Consider the following 17,678-nt stretch of genomic DNA (forward strand, 5'->3'; position numbering starts at 1 on the left):
AACTGAGGGGCCCAGAACTGGACACAATATTCCAGATGGGGTCTCACCAGGGCAGAGTAGAGGGGAAGGAGGACCTCTCTCGACCTACTAACCACCGCCCTTCTAATACATCCCAGGATGCCATTGGCCTTCTTAGCCACAAGGGCACAGTGTTGGCTCATGGTCATCCTGTCGTCCACTAGGACCCCCAGGTCCCTCTCCCCTACACTGCTCTCTAGCAGGTCGTTCCCCAACCTATACTGGAACCTGGGGTTGTTCCTGCCCAGATGCAGGACTCTACACTTTCCCTTGTTATATTTCATCCCGTTATTCCCTGCCCAACTCTCCAGCCTGTCCAGGTCTCGCTGGATGGCAGCACAGCCTTCTGGCGTGTCAGCCACTCCTCCCAGCTTAGTGTCATCAGCAAACTTGCTGATAGTACACTCAATTCCCTCATGTAAATCATTGATGAATATATTAAATAATACTGGTCCCAGTACTGACCCTTGAGGCACTCCACTAGTTACAGGCCTCCAACTAGACTCAGCCCCATAGACTACAACTCTCTGGCTTCTTTTCTTTTCCTTAAAATAAATTCTTCCCTTTACCCCTGTCAAAGAAATTCCTTGGTTTTGATCACAAGCCACACAGCATGAGGAAGATTTCCTAACATAGGTTGTTTCCAGTTTCTGCTTGCGGGTCCGCCTGTATTTGAGCAGTTGAAGGGCAGGGTGCAGCAGTGTGGACCAAAGGATGTAGAAAGATGACATGAGCCCTGACTTTCCTCGTGGGCAGCAAGAACACCTGTGCTTTGTGGTCAGTGGCAAATAAAGGAATGACTGTGAGCATATTGCTATAGGGCGCTGAGAGAGGATTTAAGAGTGTTTTCAAGTGGGATCACCTTACTGCTTCTCCTCACCCCTTCCCCATTGCAATATGGATTTAGTATTAGTGTATTTCCATTTCACTCGGTTTTGTGCATGATCCTAATCAATTGCAACAGTAAATAAACTGGGTTCACAGATACCACCTCTGTTTGTGTTGTGGACAAGAAGCCAACTCCTGGTTACTTACCCCCTTGGCTAAAGAGCGTAACATCTTAAAATGTACTTGCCCAATCTCTTGTTATTATGTGAGTTTGTTTTCTAGAATGACTTGTTTCAGCCTCAGCTCTCTCAAATATCTAAAAGAAAAGATGAGGCGGCCAAAGCAGAAAAGGGAGAAGTGGTGAAACACTTGCATTCCTTTTGCTGGAATGTACACAACCATTTTTCTTCAGTGTTTCACTTGTTGTACTGTGGTTCCCAAGGAAAAACAAAGTTAAGTGCCAGTTTGCTTTATTAGGGAAGACACATTGTTTTATTTCTGTCTTTTGAAGGAAGCTTTTAGTAAAGTGGGCAAAAAGTCAGAAGTTAAAGCTGCTCCATTCCTCAGAGGAAGAGGAAAAGTTCTAGACTTAGCATTATCTTACTCTGCACTCGTCATCTGCAGAATCAAGGTAGTGCAGCAAGCTGTGTGGCTTCTCTGCGCATAGGGGATGGTGGTGAGCCTGTGCATGTCTTCCAGTGTAAAAGCTTCAACTAGGCTCAGGACTACTGCCTTAAGGCTAGAGCTGTCCTGTGAACCCCAAAATGCTTGTTAATGGGTCAAACAGACAAAGCCCTCCTTGTGTATTATTTAGGTTTTATAATAGTTAGTTTCCAGTTTTCCGTCATCTGGCAAATACAGGAACTTTATTTGGTTTAAGTCATATACAAGTTCAAAGTATGTGTAGCATTTTGACCCAGAGTATAATCTTTCCAGGGCTTTAACTGTGTCAAATAGTGTGTGATGGAGTATTGGAGTGAATTGTAAAATCAAGATGAATTTCATGTTTATGTAAATCAAATTTGTTAGTCTCTTAATTCTGTTAATTTCCTGTGAAACACTGTAGTCAACAGTGAAAAGAAGTTCCTGCACAATCATTGATTTGATTTTTTTCTTTTCATTGAAAACTAATTGCATAGGTGGTTCATCCTGTCTTACAGTGATGAAAGCAGCTTCTATAGCTGTGATAAAATTGACAAACCTAACATTGAAGTATAGAAGAATTGCTTGAATGACAGAGCTGCATTTGTGGGAGTAGAAGGGAAATTCTCCTTTCATTGAGATGAAAAAAAAAAAAAGGAAAATAAAAAAAAAACCTCTTTAGCTTATTTAGCAATAAAATCTAGTGTCCTGCAGGGTCATGCCAGATATGCTTCTTCTCATCATTGCCACAAGAACCTATCTTGATTTTTTTTCTTTTCTTTTTAAAGGTTCTCTTCTTAGGTGCCTGACGTAATGGTCTTGATTTTCTTTCAGACCCTAACTGTAAACTAGAAGACAAGACAGAAGATGAAGTACTAGACTGTAAGAAAAGGCCGGATGAGGGGGAGGAGTTAGAAGAAGAAGCTGTGCACAGCTGTGACAGCTGCCTCCAGGTGTTTGAGTCACTGAGTGATATCACAGAACACAAGATTAATCAATGTCAACTGACAGGTAAACAATACTTATCACTTTGTGGCTTTGTGCACTGTTCTGTTTGTGATTCCCATCTCTTCTGCTTCTGATCTCCCTCCTCCTTTTCAGTTATTTTATTTGTGCACTTGAGTGCTTGGGTGAGACTTTTATAAACAGTTTCTGGGACAGGATTATACTGCAAATGGGGCACTGTAGATTTCCTTCATACTGAAGGATATATGTATAATTACTGCATTGTCACTGTATTTAAAGTGTTCATTAGCTGTTGGTGCCTAACTGCCATGTGTATTTTCTATATTCATGCTGTACAGCTTTCTATACTTTGCTTATACATGTATTTTCTTAGGTCACTTGTGAACGCAGAGGTTATTTGTAAGTTAACTTTAAGTGCAGCTGCATAATGAATGGATTTGCATGTTGCAGATCTGGGCTGGATCTTGTGTTAGTCTAATCCATTAACAACAAATGACTGTACAGTAATCAGTAACTGAAGGTTGAGAGGAATTAAGCAAATTGATAGAGAGTAAAATAAAATTTCAGCTTCAGTCAGAGGGTGGAACAGAGTGCTGGTCAGATACTACTGAATTGAGAAGAGCTGCATGAATGGAACTTTAGCCAGCCCAGGTTCCTCTGAAATGGTTGTAGACAGCCCCCTCACCAAGGAAACCACATGAAATCTGCTGAAATAGTTTTGCCCTTTAGATTTGTAGGTCTTTTGATAGTAGGCACTGTAGGTCCAAACAGACTCGGTTTCAACAGGAAGGTGTTTTTATTCTTTGTTAAAAGGTACTTTAGTTTTAGTGCCTACAGTGGAAAATGTATTAATTTTGTCATGCAGTTGTGTTTAAAAACCTTTCCTTATTATGACTTTGTAAACAAGGAAATCCATCCTTCCCATTTGGGAATGTTTTTAGAAAGTGTACATGTCCTCATGTTTGGAGAGCTTTCTGAGTTATTTTTGGTTCCAGTAGATCCATAGGCTTCATCCTGGCAGGATAACATAAAAGTCAAGTAGCAGTGCTGTTCTTGAGGACAAATTGTGAAGAGAAGGTGAGCAGAAGAGGAGTAAGTGGGTAGGAGCAGTAGGAGAGTTGAGAAAGTAATGTGAATTTGTCAAATAGCTTTAATCCCAACTTCACATTATGGAAGGTGAAAATCTGCTGCAGCAAATGTTCACTTTTATTAATATATTGATTTGCCTTTTCTTGCCTGTAAAATGTTTTTCTAACTTCAGATGCAGACAGTTCTGCCATTCCCTACTGCTGCAAACTTCTAGAATGTATTTGTCTATATTGCTCATGTTTTCTGGCAGTATGGATATTCACTCTTGACTTTACAAAACTTTTTTTTTTTCTCTCCTTTTTTTTCATACTTCTTTGTTTTGCTCTTTCTGTGTTGAAAAATTAGTGGCTTTAGCTTGTCTCTTCCTTCCCTCTCCCAGAAAGCATTCCCCGTGCCCCAGTCCTCTGTATCTCCCCTTTACTACTTCATCCCTGTTTTTTTTCACCTTGATCTGATATGGCTGTTTCTCCTTTCTGGTTAGTTAGTTTCTGCCCCTACCTTGTGTGCTAAGTTGTTTCTTTACTTTAAAGCTGCAAGCAGAATGCACTGAACAGTGCTTGCACAGTTGGGTTGAGAAACTGAAGGAAAGCAGGAGGAGGAAGCAGTAAGTAGGAAGAGTCCTGGAGCACTGCTTCTGAACACAGCAGCTCTTGCTGAGAGTTATATTGTTAAATAAGAGTGGAAACAAATATACTGGATTAGTCATTTTGGGGTGCATGTGTAAAGACAGGAATACATGTATGATGTCAGAGGATGGAGGAATGAAAACAAATTTTGAAGAAAATTCTTTAACTCTCCTAAAAATACCTTTGCCTCTTTCAAGGAAAATTGTGATTGCGAGTGGATGGAGATCAGACTGTTTGAAAGCTAATGAAGTGAATGAAAACCTAAACTGCACATCCTTCTAGACTACTAAGTTGACAAAAAGCCAAATGTCCTCTGTTTATAAATGTAGATGACCAAAATACACCCTTCCTTGAGAGAGGGGTCTGGATAGAATGGCCAGAGTTAAGGATTTCTTCTTTCTCCAGCAAAAAATACTAAAGAGGTTGTTAGTGAGTTGAATTCAATGCAGGGTCTTAAGCTGCATGTGTGGCCTAAAACTAAGGACACAACATTTAAGAAAACCTCATTGCTTTACGTTATTTTTAGTTAATCAGTGACAAACAGTTGACAGACAAGCAGCTTACCTTTCTCTTCTGAAGCACAATACCTATTAAATGAAAATAAGGATTCCCTTTAGCATTTTAGGCAAGTTCCCTTGTCTCTTGCCTTTTTCTTGGGCTTCCAGCAGTGCCTGTGGGTGCCATGCTCAGATTCAAAGTCTCCAAAAAAAGCATGACCGTGTAGGTGTGGTTGCACCTCCCTTTCTCATCAGAGTCTTCTGATGCAACAGAGTTTTACATAATTGCTCTGGTTGCTCTTGGGAGTCCCAGTGAAACCAGTAGGCACCCTAAGGTATTTGTCTGTCAGTAAGTTGTTAAAGATAGGCAAGAGGTTTACCAAAATTGAATTTTCTCTACTATATTCTGTGGTTTGGGTCAACTGTATTCTCTCTGGAGAAGGGCAGAGTGTATCATCTAGCGTGATATATGATCTTTCCATCTGGGCCTCATCTGAGGTGCTGAAGAATTACGTAACCTGTCCATTATATAATGTGTGTACCCCACCTAGGGTAGTGGAAGAGGAATGTTACTTAAAGGCTGCGAGATTTAGCTCTGAGGATCTTGAATTGCTGTTCTCTTGCAAAATTTTTCAAAGGAGAAGAAAAAAGTTCTCCCCAACTGGTTTCTTCCTGTAATCTGTTGTTTGACTTGAACTCATGTTCTTTCTGTAGAGGAGGACATAACTGCTCTTTCATCGTAATGTGTGCACTATTGATCTTTTCAATTTGGGTCTGATCCAATATCCATTGAAGTCAATGAAAAGATTCCCATTGACTTCAGTGGGGAATGGAACAGGTCCTTCATGAGCTATTTGGTAATATTTTTTGCTATCATCTGAAATTCATGTACTGAAGCTTTCTCTGAAAAGGTGATGATTTATTTATGTTAATTGCTGACAATTCCTGTGATGTTTGTGGAATACAGATAATGGATAAATGGGGAAAAAGTAAAAAAAAATATCTTTGAAATACTTGTAATCATGGGCAGATAAGATGTTGAACTATATTAATTTAGTCATTCCAAAAGATTGGCAACAAAAATGTATATTTAATAGTGTTTCTGTCTGATGTTAATGCTTTTTTCACTCTATCCTTCCTGCAGCATTTCCATTTAATACTCATGAGCCACTTGCACATTGTCATCCTCTAAGTTGTGTATATAAGTAAAGGATATAATTAGCGTGACTATGAACCTGATGTCCTTCTAGGATGCATCAGTTTGGATCCCACTGTAGAAACATGCATGCATGCAGGTTCAAATGTGGTGCACTACTGGTAAATCCTCAACTACACATCCTCTCCTACTTCTGCCAACAGGAAAAGAAACTTAACCTTTTGCAATGTTGCCATATATGCTGTTGGTAGGGCACAGTTTGTCAGATGCTTTCCCTAATCTTCTCTTGCTTGATTTACAATCTCCTCTCCCTTCACAGCACACAGAGAACAATCCTGTTTCTCAGGGATTATTCTCTATGAAGTCTTCTCTGTACACATGAGAGCTGCCTCTCTGCTGCATGATTCTGTTCAGAGGCATTCAGCTCAAGCTTGGTTCTTTTGAAGATCCTGTACGTTGCCTTAGCATCACAAGTCTCAGCCATAACCAAAGTAATACTAGAAAAAAGAGCATCTTATCATGATTCCTTGCTTGCAGTCAGACATGCAGTGAAGATGCCAGCCTAGTTGGCTGAGTTGTTGAATAACTCAACAGCAATGGACATATTGGTACACAAGACTGCCATCTTCCACCTGAATGTCAGTAGACCTAGTGTGTGTTAAAGGACTTCCCTACTAGCCCCATTGGCATTACAGGCTGTAAAACTTGTCTGAAAGAAGGCTACTGAATCATAGTACCTTCAAGGCTAAGGGTGTTCTGAGGTAAAATACATGAGAACTTTCTCCATGGGATATTTATTTTACCTCTAGGTGACTAGATGGACTTAGTTTTATGCTTTGGGCTCTGGCTTGCTGCTGGAGCTTTCACAGGTTGAGTAAGCATGTCAGGTCAGTATGTAACATACATACATATTACCCCCTAAGTGGTTCCTGGTGTTGAAAAGGTTATTGGCTATAGCTGTGTGTCCCCTGCCAGTGAGAAGATGCAATCTTGCTCTCTCTCACCTCAGAGATTCCTCTCAGAAGCCATATGAAAATAATCCCAGCAGATATACTGGGGCCCAGTTGTTCTGAGTGCTGCTCTCCATCAGCACTGGAGTATCACTAGGCTGGGAACTTCTAGCAAAGTCAGTACTTCTGTGTTTCCAGTTATGACCAAAATTAATTTCCATAGATACTATCCTCCTATGTGGTTGAGAAACACCTCTTTGCATGTCTACAAATAAGAGCTTGTGCTACCTAACAGCTTCACAGACAGCATGCACCATGGGTGATCATGGACTTTACCAAATGGCAGGTAATAGAGATTCCACTGTAATGCTTTCCTTCTCTTGCCTCTTTTCTCTTCTTCCTAGTGCCCAGGAATCTTTTATCTTTCTGAATGAGTTGGTAATGACAGAACCATCTCCTTCACTGGAAGACTTGAAAACTTTCCAGGGGATTTTGTCCCAAAGGATGTATGCGGTGTACAGTGAGACTACAAGATAAATGTTGTGAGCACTTGGTGTCATTCTTTGATATCCTAGCTAGAATTGCTCTTCCTGCTATCAAAATAATCCTAGAGCTGCCTAAATACATTGCAGATCTTGCCATTGCTTTTTCAGTTTCCACTGCCTATGTGGAGAAAAGATGCAGGGCAAGAGCCCTTGGTCATTTCTGCAATACAGAGAAAAATCTGAGCTTGACGAAAGTGCTTCTGAGGACAAGGACTCTAAGAAGTTAAATCTGTGATGCACCAAAAGCATATTCATCTGCCTCATTGCAGTTAGTGGCACACTGCCAAGCACTATTTGCCAAGTACAGTTACTTCACTTGAGAGAGTCACCCTGTTTCTTTTGAGAATTCCTGCACCAAGGACTGCATATGGATTTTACATTAAACAGTTATTGAATGAAAGACAAACAGTGCTTGGACTTGGGATTTGAGCTTAGGTCTCTTTTTTTCCTTAGAGGGCTTCCCAGTTTTACTACTGCTTCTACTTCTCCATTTGCTTTGGACCACAAACTTTTGACTTATCCACAAAATTATGTTCTATTTGACTGATAGAGTGGAAAGCAGACCCTCTCTTCCAGTTTCCTGTGCCAGCCAACACACATGGTAGTTCAGTGATGCTTCTTTGAGTTTGCATGTTGTGGAATTACATCCTTGCAGAATAATGTGGTCCAGGACCCATATCTGCAACTTCAAATCTTTGATACCTGGGGAAAAGGGAGAACAAGGTGGTAACTACAACCTTTGTCTCCGAAAATCATAAATTTGAATTCAGAGAACAGTGTGAAGCCTTTATATGCATAACAGAATGGCCAAGGCCTGGTAAAGTCATAGCAATTTGGAGAATCTGCCATACAGAACTTTGTATGCAAAACTTCATGCTCCTAGGGAGGATGATGAAGGTCTTGATAATTGTGTTCTTAGATTTTCATATCAAAATTCTGTATAAATACTAGCTAGCTTGGTACTGCTTAAGTATGGAAGGAACTTTTATATGCTAGAGCTGAAAGCTGTGAAAGTAGGCTGCATAGCTGTTCTTCAAAACCCTATGCTTACCTTGAGAGACAGTAGGTCCATGATGAACAGCCAACATGGGCAAGGAGGCATAAACTACTCCCCATTTTGCTTGGAAACCATTAGTCTCTGCTGTTGAGATTGTTAATCAGTCATAAAACCAGTAGATCTTCACCTCTTGAGTGTTTTAAAAGCAGCCTGTTGCACTTCCTGAGTTGTCTGTCAGTAACCTTTTGCAAGTGAAAACAGCTGATGGTTGTATCATGGAACTGTTATTCTTGACTTGGGAAAGCCCCGTAATAAACCTGTTCATGAGCATAAATTGTAAATGCCAGAACTCTTGAGAACTTTTGTTCTGTTTGGAGGTGGGAGAGGAAGCAAGTGGTGTTTTCCAAGGGGCTGAGTGCTTCCTGTATATCTTTCATTTGTCTTTTCCCCTCTCCCCATTTAATTTTTGCTTCCTATTGTCCTCTTTTTTTTTTTTAGCCTGATTTTCCACCACTAAAAAAGGCAGGTGATTCTTTTAGCACATACTAGCAAGGATAGGTTTGGTTGGCTTATTTACTGTATATGTCTACCAAGGACTTTACAACCATGTGAACATGAACTCCGAATGTGATTGGGAAGATACTGGATCAAAGCTGGTGTCAGTGCCACCCACGAGGAAGCAGTTTCCTCACTGAGTACCATGGACAGAGACACCTCCTTCTTGGCCCAGGAAGTGCTGGTCTGCCGCAGAAACCACTCAACTGGAAACTATAGTTGGCAAATGGGTTTTGTGTAGGCAGACCCAATGCAGCTGTTACCAGGTGTAGTTATTGGTGTAACTGCCTTTCAACTGTCTTCTACATTTAAATAGTCTAGCATCATGTCTGTGGCTCTTAGGACTCATTTTGCAGCAATCCATGCCTTACTGGGCAAATGGTGTATGGCAGCAGAGTTTGGCCAAAGTAGTGTTACACACACGAGCTATATATTCCTGTCTGGAACATGAATCAAATCATCCCAGGACTTGGGCATCACACATACGAACCATGCTTTTAATCACTTCTGCTCAAAGCTTCTAAAGTAAGCACTCTTTCAGTGTAGATGAGGAATTAATAGTGAGGACAGCACACTGTTTTGCAGGTTTAAAAGACCCCTTGTGCCTGTCACCCAGAATCTGAGTACCTCAGAGGTTTATGTAAACAGCATGCCTTACTTCAGTCTCTTCTACCCAAATGATGCGCAGCAGTAGGACTTATGGTCACAGTCCTAAGCTATACTAGAGGACATGTCTATCTGGTGCTTTTTTGACATAGGACTGTGAAAGCATCAATTGGGCATGCCTAACATGCCATTGTGGGTGTGTGCAATAGCATTAGGTTCTGGGAGGGGCCATGATAACATTCAGGCTTTGGCATTTTGTGGTTGTCAAGTTAGTTCTACATCATCATCCCTGTTTCTAAGCACTGACTTATCCATACAGCTCCCTAGTTTTTTCAGACTTAGTTCAAATGCCTCCCTGGCATTCTGTTAAAAATCTGCCCTAGCTAAATCCAGAACTTTGCTTTGCTACATTGATAGTCTGTTGTTCCATTTATTTATAGCCACTGCTGGGTGTTCTAAAGGTCAAGCCGTTTCCTCACAGAGCAATTCCAAATGGGCAGTACAGGGTACCTCTCTGTTACCGTTTGGCTGCTGTGACTTTCCCATTGAATATTAACTTTGCTCTCCCAATGCTCGAGTGACATCTCCCTCCTGTTTCAGAAGAGGTTCCAATTTCTGATATCTGCCAGGTGATGACATGAGGTAATCCACTGACCTTTATCAGGCATTCTGTGGAGGATGGAACTGCCAGAGCTCATTCCAGTACTGGGAGAGCAGTACTATAATCACTATTTGATCTATGCATCTGAAATTCAGAATTCTTATTGTCCAAGGAAGATGGTTGCCTGCAGGGGAGAGAAGGGAGGGGGCAGGGGGAATCATCAGCACTGGCACATATGTGAAGAAGGAAAACTAGTCATTACTTACCCTATGATAACTATGCTGCTTCCAATTACTCTTGTAATCCATATGGATCCTGTGGCCAAGCTTGTCTTGCTTTTCACAGTCTTCAGTAACACAGACTTTGAATTGTAAAGCTGCTGCTGATACAGGGTCAGAGCTACCCTGACCTTTACCCAGTACAATGGGAATTCATGTGTATGATTCGAAGAGGAGGCACACCATTAAAAATAAAGTAATGATTGTCTTGCATGTATAAACATGTACACACCTATGGTATGTATTCAGTACAGCGTTTCAGAGAATCAGCTACTGTAGAGTAAAATACCTGTTGTTTATTCCATGCTTCTATTTTACTGGAATTGCCATTACAAACTAGTCTTTTTAAGTGGTGAATTTCCTGCACCTTCTAAAATAATTTTCTTGAAATACTTGCTGTTTTTATTATTGGTGCTTGCTTTAATTAGCATTCAGAAATGAACAGAATGGGAGGTACAACAGATTATCATTACTTATATGTTCAGCAGTTAAATTCATAGCTTGAAAGCCAAATGTAACAAAATGCCCTACAGCTCTTAACACTTTGCTTAATACAGTTGCAGAAGAACCTTAATTTATGTTTATACAATCAGCTGTAGAGTATTAAGGTTTCCAGGTGGTGTGGTAGTTCACTAACATACCACCTATATGGACTCAGTTTATCCTCTCAGGCATCATCTGGATGGTGTAATAAACCAGCTTTTTATGAAAACAAAACAAAATCCCCCATGTCAGAAAATGAATTGTTGCAGTGGAAAGGTCCTTTAAGACATTCCAGGCCCTGCCTGGTCTTGGTGTAATGACCTGAGTAATCACTTCTGCTTGCATACTCTGGCTGTTAGAGGGAATAGCGTTAAGACAAAGAGAAAGCACATCTTAATTCACCCAGTGTGTTCTGAGCCATACCTTGTGCTTTTTGAGAAAAACACCTTTTGTATTGAATATTCTGTTGTGGAAATCCACTTTGATGTTGAAATAGAAATTTAGCCCTGGCACAAGGTGCTGCACCTATGTGAAACACTGAAACCTGCAGTGCCTTTTGCTAGAACTCCTCTGTTTGTTACAAGACATGAGATATGCCATTAATTCCAACTGTTTTTCCAAAATGACTGATAGTTGAGGCAGACTCTTTCTTAGTATGAACCCTTAATATTCCTAATTTTATATCCCTGTACTTGTACTAAGAGGTCATAGTCCTTAGCTGGAGATATCATTTGGGAATGCTGTAGTGTAACTGAGATCTATGACCTCTTAATAAGCATCAGGAGAAAGAGATGGGGATCATTCTACAACATGCCCTGGGGGTACTTTCCCTTCAAGAAGGCAAGCTGAAACTGTTCAACTTTTTTCTTTCTTTCAGTTTTTTACCTTCAGGGGGAAATTGATCGATTTGGAGATGATTATTCCATAATCTCTGAATTTTTCTCTTCTACACTGCAATGGGATCTCCTTGAAGTTTAAAGGGGTTGTGTCTCCTGTGTACACTGTGGAATGAACCCAAGGAGTTTATGGAGACAGCAGTTCTCTTAGCACAGTTACTGTAATAGTAGGCAAGTTTGGAACTAAAAAACCAGGAGAATCTGTGGACAGAAAAGGATAAATTTCTTATTAAATTTGGCTGACTGAGCATGATCACTTCTCTCAATGGATGTTTCATTTGGGATTTATTTCTGGGGAGACAGAAGTGGGGTTTGCCCAGGAATGTGAATGTATTAAAAACATGGTAGAACTGAGAGTTATGGTGAATTGAAGCAAACTAGAAAAAGTGAACTTTTTTTGGCAGTTGACTTCCAAAAATCTCAAAATTGACAAGAGAATATTTGACATGAATTTAATAATGACATGAAATACTGGAACATTATCTGTGAATTTTTTCTTTAAATTTACTTTTAATAATGCTATCAAAATCATGTTAAGTTTATACGCTATCAAGATCATGTTAAGTATATACATGTACAAGTAATTTAGTATCTTTATCTGCAGTATTTTTGAAGCACATAAAATGCAGCAAATTCTTTTGCCTGTATGTAAACAAGGCATGCTTTCAGGGCAAGGAATGAACTGAGTGCCTCAAAATGTCTTTAGAAATAGTAAGATACTACATAGAATCATAGACTCATACATAGGTAAATAGTGCCATGAATTGGCACTTGGTAGATATGTATAATATACTTGAATTAATGTTGAATATCGTAAGGATACCTGTCACTGGTTTATTACTTCCCTCACCATGACCAGAACCAGTGTCTCTCGTTTGTTTTATTGCTGGATCCCAGCAGGAAGTGCAGTCTAATGACTGAAGGAGGGTTGGGTGACTCATGCGGGGGAGTCTGGAGAAGGGTCAAGTTTTTCAAGTACTTTGCAAACCTTCTACCAGCTGTAAAAGCAAAGGCATAGGGAAATTAAACAGCAGTTGTTAATTTACCTTTCTCTGACAAATGCAGGCTTCAGCATGAGTGCATAACACATCAGTTTTATCGTTAACACATTAATTAACATCAATAATTTTTCGCATGTATGCATTTATTTCTTATTGCTATTATCTGACTTCAGTAGTGGCCAGAAGTGATGCTTGGGTTTTTGCAAAACAGTGTGTTTGATCTTTCCTGTAAATTCAGTTTCTAAGTAACACATCTTTGTCCTGAACTATTTTAATGTCAGTAACCATAGGTTTCTGTATAATTATTTTTCTAAACTGCATTTGAAATACTGAAAAAAGTTTTAATATTTGCATTTTCTGTCATGTTATGATATTTTGCATTACAGGACAATCTTTCATTTATCAGACATCTCTGTAGCCTTCCTGGAGAATGTTTTCAGTTTATGTCCATCAGTTGTTGGCTGTAATCTTTGCTTCACTGAAACCAATGGAAATGTCATTATTGTGTTTGTTGAGGGCAGGATTTCTGCTAGTGAGTTCAAGTTCTCATTTGATTGTATTGTTACTCTCAGAATTCTTCTCTGTGCCACTCAGGTCTCTGCCTTTCCAACACTCTTTATAATTTCAAAATAGTCAGTGCTTAACAAACTTATTTCCAAATAGTGCTTCCCAAACAACTGACTGGCTGTGGTATTAACCCTCAGTTTGCAAGCAGTTTCCCATGGCAGGTTAGTTTCAAAGTACAAAAGCTTCCTTTGTCTGCCATGATACCAGGTGCTCTCAAAAGCAAAGGCTGAGAAAATGGAAGAATGGAGTTTATCTTTTGTGACCTTCCTCACCTGTCATTTGATTTTCTCTTGCTATTTGGTATGCTTATTCTTGCTACTGAGGCTCTACGTTTTTGTTCTTGTTATCTTCATATTTTCCATTCTCTTACTGAGTGTTTCTGGAGGTCTGCTTTTATTTCTGTTGCCTTTTCTAGTATCAGCAGGTCAGGTATCCTAGCAGTTCTTCCTTTACTGAGAAGGGTGGAGATGGTTTTCTCTAGCGCTGGAGAATCCTACTGCTTCTCTGCTTCTTGTCTGTTCTCCCTCCTTTCTCACTCTCTGCTGTTTGCCTCTGTTCCCTTTCTGCCTCTAGGATCCTGTGAATAGTGCTACTATTCCTGTTGGGTACTTCAGCAAGAATAGCAGACATACTCAATATACTTGGTTTTATTCTACAGCTTCTGCTGGACTTGAGGATGGTTTTTGTAGGGACCAAGAATATAGATTCAGTCTCAGGTCTACAGTCCGTCTTGATACTTGCACAGTTGCACACAGGCTTATTCTTGAGTTGATCACTTTTAGATTTTAATAAATGCTCCAGGTTTTGTGTAATGTTTCTTCAGGAACGCACCACAGTGAATACCACTGAAAAATCACAAGAAGTTCCCAAGGGGTAAAAACATTTACCCCTCATAGAACAGGACAAAAGAATGTTTGGTATTCCACATACCATATGGTTCTTGTCATTTCAATGCAGGCATAGCTGGCCCTGATTTATTGTTGAGGGTGAGTTTGTGTATACTGAGTTGCCTTCAGGAGAAGCTTATAGACATTCCTATTGCATTTCAGTTATTGGACAGTGCCTGAAATGCTTAAAAATTACTTGTGCAGTTCTCCTCCATGGGCATGGAAAGAAGCCCAATACAAATTAAAGCCTAAATTCTACCTATTGCAAAATTCATAGGCTTGAATATGAAATCAAAGAGAATCTCTGTATGCTGTGAATCCCACAGATTTTTTTCGTACAATGTTTTTGAAACTGCACCTCAGTTAGTGGATCTGATGCTGTGAGGGTGGTGAAAGGCCCTAGCAGATGTAACTGATTAATAAATACATGTTCAGTGTGTCAGTATTCCTCTTTGCATGTGGGGCAAACCTTCTATTTGATATGCATGTAAGAATTGCACAATGCTTTTCATCTTCTATGCTCCAACATAGTATTTTACAACTATTTATCTACAGTAACATGAAATGTAGCCAGCTTTGCAGAAGGCAGCAGCTAAGACCCATGAGACATAGTAGAGGGAGACAGGAAACTCTGGCCAAGAAAAATGTGGCAAACCTCCTGCTCTTGTGAAAAATGCCACAGGATCTCTGCTGTCCACAAAAAGCAGATTGCACTGCAGCTTTTAAGATGTGAATGGGTGAATTATTCCAGACATGCATTGCTAAAATGTGGCTAATGCTTTGTTTTTCAGGTAGGTAGTAGTCACAGGAGTTCTGTGTTTCAAAATGGTATGACTGTGACAGCATAAGCTCTTTTATCAAACACGGAGGGAGGCTGCCCCTGATAACCCAGCCATAGCTGTAGAAACTGTTCCACATGCAAGTGTTGTCAGTCCCATACGATTCTAAATCATGGGGTCGAGGAAGTGACTTAGGGTAGTGTTTAACCCTAAAGTCATATCCTGGCCCTCCTTTTTCTCCTTGCCTCTCTTCTCTGTGAGCTCTAGCACAATATTTTGACTTGTGAGCCCAGAGGGTTGACTGTGTGGCAGACGCTTAAGGTAATTATGGGCTTACTTATACATTTTACTGTCAAATTACGTAATTTTTGATAGAGGGCATAATGTATGCTTTCTAATACATACTCGTTGAGTCTTAGGGTTCTGCTTCTTATTAGATAGTTTGAAAATCAAACCACGTGTTATAACAGACCCCAGTACAATTGCCGTAAAATGCTTGCAGCGTTCTTCCCTTTCCCTCCATAAAATTCTAGGATGAATAAATACAGGATGCTCTGTTGAAGAAAAGTTTGGATGTGAAATCTTTTATTGTAATATGTGGAATGTGTTTACTAAACTGTGGAAGCTATTAGGGGTACAGGAAATGTGTATTTAGGTAGTCAGTATGGTCTCCGTGAATGGAATTATCATTCTTCCATCAGCCAAGGGTAGTAAACGTGGTTTGCAATCCAAATGTTATTTGCATAGTTTATAGGTTTGCCAGCTATTCTCTTAATAATGAAGTATATAGTTTTATCAGAACTACATGCCTGTGGAGGGGGAATGGGAAGAGCAGAGAACAACGTATTTTGCAAACAAATGGAAAAGAAAATTAACTATTTTCAGAATGACTAAAAAGTTTTGATTGCATATTGCAATTGTATTTGGTGACACAGGAACTGAAGAAAAATTACCTTGAATGTAAAAATGGTTCTTAACATTTCCTATACTCCTATGGAAGTGTCTTTTTGGATGGAAAAGTAAATGCAATTTTCACCAAGCATCTTTTCCTGTAAAAAGATGTTGCAACTTTTGGCTGGCTCCAAGTTGTTTATTATAGCCTTTCTCCTTCTTTCTTATATATTGTTTAAAATGCTGAATAAAAGATTCTTCTTTCTTCCTGCTTCTCAATAAGGAGTTAAATCAGCTTGAAAGAAGAATCATTGCGAGTTAATTAGATTGCATATTGGCTTTCACGACATGGCTCCAATATACAACTCTTTAGTTGCCTTTTGTATAATAGCAGTTGCCCGTAAAGGTGTTGTATGTTAAAATTCCAACATAATTATGTTGTATGTTTCAGTTAAAAATATTACAGTTAGCATTTTTGCTATCATTTAATAGTTGAGAAACGTGGACGGTTGTTTTTGGGGGGGTTTGTTGTGTGTTTTTTTCCTCAAGAAACTGTATATCATCTCCTGGATCCAAAAAGTATCTATTTTTGTATGTGTATAGCTCGCCTACACTGGTGAAATGCTTCTAAAATAACATATGTAATGTTATATTATTGTGTAAGTAAAGACTGTAGCATTACCCTTTTCCAGACCTTATGAGCATAATCAGAGTACCATATTTTAAGAAACACTAAGCCTGTCTGAGCAAAATGCCTGCAGGATCTCATACTTCTCCCCCTATTTCTGGTTTTGTTGTTTTTTTATAAAACATAGACCTGGCTCAGATTTGTGTAGTTCATTTGAAGTTCATGCAGTGAGTGGATTAATCATTCAAAGATGGATAGCTAAATAAAGTTACTTTACCTTAGAATTGCAACTCCAAAACTGATCTCATAAAATGAGCCCTCGTATGTTCTTTGGCATGATTCTTCTGTAGCCAGTCTGCACTGTTTTCCGTGAGCTACAGCAGGAAAAATGAAAGATTAAAAATTCCTATTTCCAGTCTAAGGCCTGCTTGGTGACTTGTTTCCTCCCTGATACTTAAAATTAAACCCACTCACTAAGCCTACTTTTTTAGCATTGCTGCAAGTACCACTGTTTCCTCTAAGTTGAGGAAATATAAAGAAGTTATTCCCAGACTGAAAACCAGTAAACTTCAGACTACAGTTTACCTTTGCAGATAAAGGTAAGTAATTTCATAGAATATTAACCTTCTCTGCATTGCCTCATTATTCAAGGCCATGTCTTTCTAACTTCCCTTCCCTCTCCCCATAGTTCTCATTCATTTTTTAAATTTCTTATGTTTCTTCCTTACTGTATTACATTTGCTGAGAATATGGAAGACTCTTGTGCTGGTAGAAAGGGAAATGATGTAACTGTGTGTTTGATCTGATGTTTTTTTTAAATAACTTACAAGTAGTAAAAATCTGAACATCACTGACTTGTGTTTCTCACTTTTAGAACTTTTGTGTTACAATTATCTGCCTGTCCTTTCAGAAGATTTCTAAATGAAAGAACAGACATGGTTATTCAGTACAGATTTGAGGATCAAACTGGGGAAATTATTCTACTTGTTTGCTGGCAATTAATGCAAGCCGTTGCTCCCTTATAAAGGAAATAGGTTTGAAGTCCACTCATTTCTTCCACTGAATGCTCCATCCCTGGCGGTGTTCAAGGCCAGGTTGAACAGAGCCTTGGGTGACATGGTTTAGTGAGAGGTGTCCCTGCCCGTGACAGGGGGGTTGGAACTAGATGATCTTAAGGTCCTTTCCAACTCTA

General features: G+C 39.6%; 1 protein-coding gene and 1 long non-coding RNA gene across 4 annotated transcripts in view; one reads left to right on the top strand and one right to left on the bottom strand.

Annotated features, from left to right (window-relative positions):
• Positions 1–17,678, top strand: part of ZNF521 (zinc finger protein 521) — a 233,693-nt gene that overhangs the window by 23,120 nt on the left and 192,895 nt on the right. For both annotated transcript variants that reach the window (XM_062632807.1, XM_062632808.1), the window contains one exon: positions 2,323–2,499. Coding sequence is in view for 1 of the 2 variants with exons in the window: in XM_062632808.1 (XP_062488792.1) it covers positions 2,323–2,499 (177 nt within the window). In the remaining variant the exon portion in view is untranslated. The remainder of the gene's footprint in view (positions 1–2,322; positions 2,500–17,678) is intronic.
• On the bottom strand, positions 666–17,267 carry LOC134170975 (uncharacterized). 2 transcript variants are annotated; one of them, XR_009967427.1, is made up of 6 exons: positions 16,764–17,267; positions 12,575–12,731; positions 11,723–11,934; positions 10,131–10,260; positions 4,504–4,646; positions 666–1,574 (listed from the first exon to the last, which is right to left on the bottom strand). It is a non-coding gene; the product is annotated as an uncharacterized LOC134170975 (long non-coding RNA). The 2 variants fall into 2 exon arrangements; XR_009967428.1 differs by lacking the exon at positions 16,764–17,267 and adding an exon at positions 15,373–15,480.

Source organism: Pezoporus occidentalis, unplaced genomic scaffold, assembly GCF_034315485.1.
Source record: "Pezoporus occidentalis ecotype Australia unplaced genomic scaffold, CSIRO_AGI_Poc_V1 ctg4, whole genome shotgun sequence".
Lineage (NCBI taxonomy): Eukaryota > Metazoa > Chordata > Aves > Psittaciformes > Psittacidae > Pezoporus > Pezoporus occidentalis.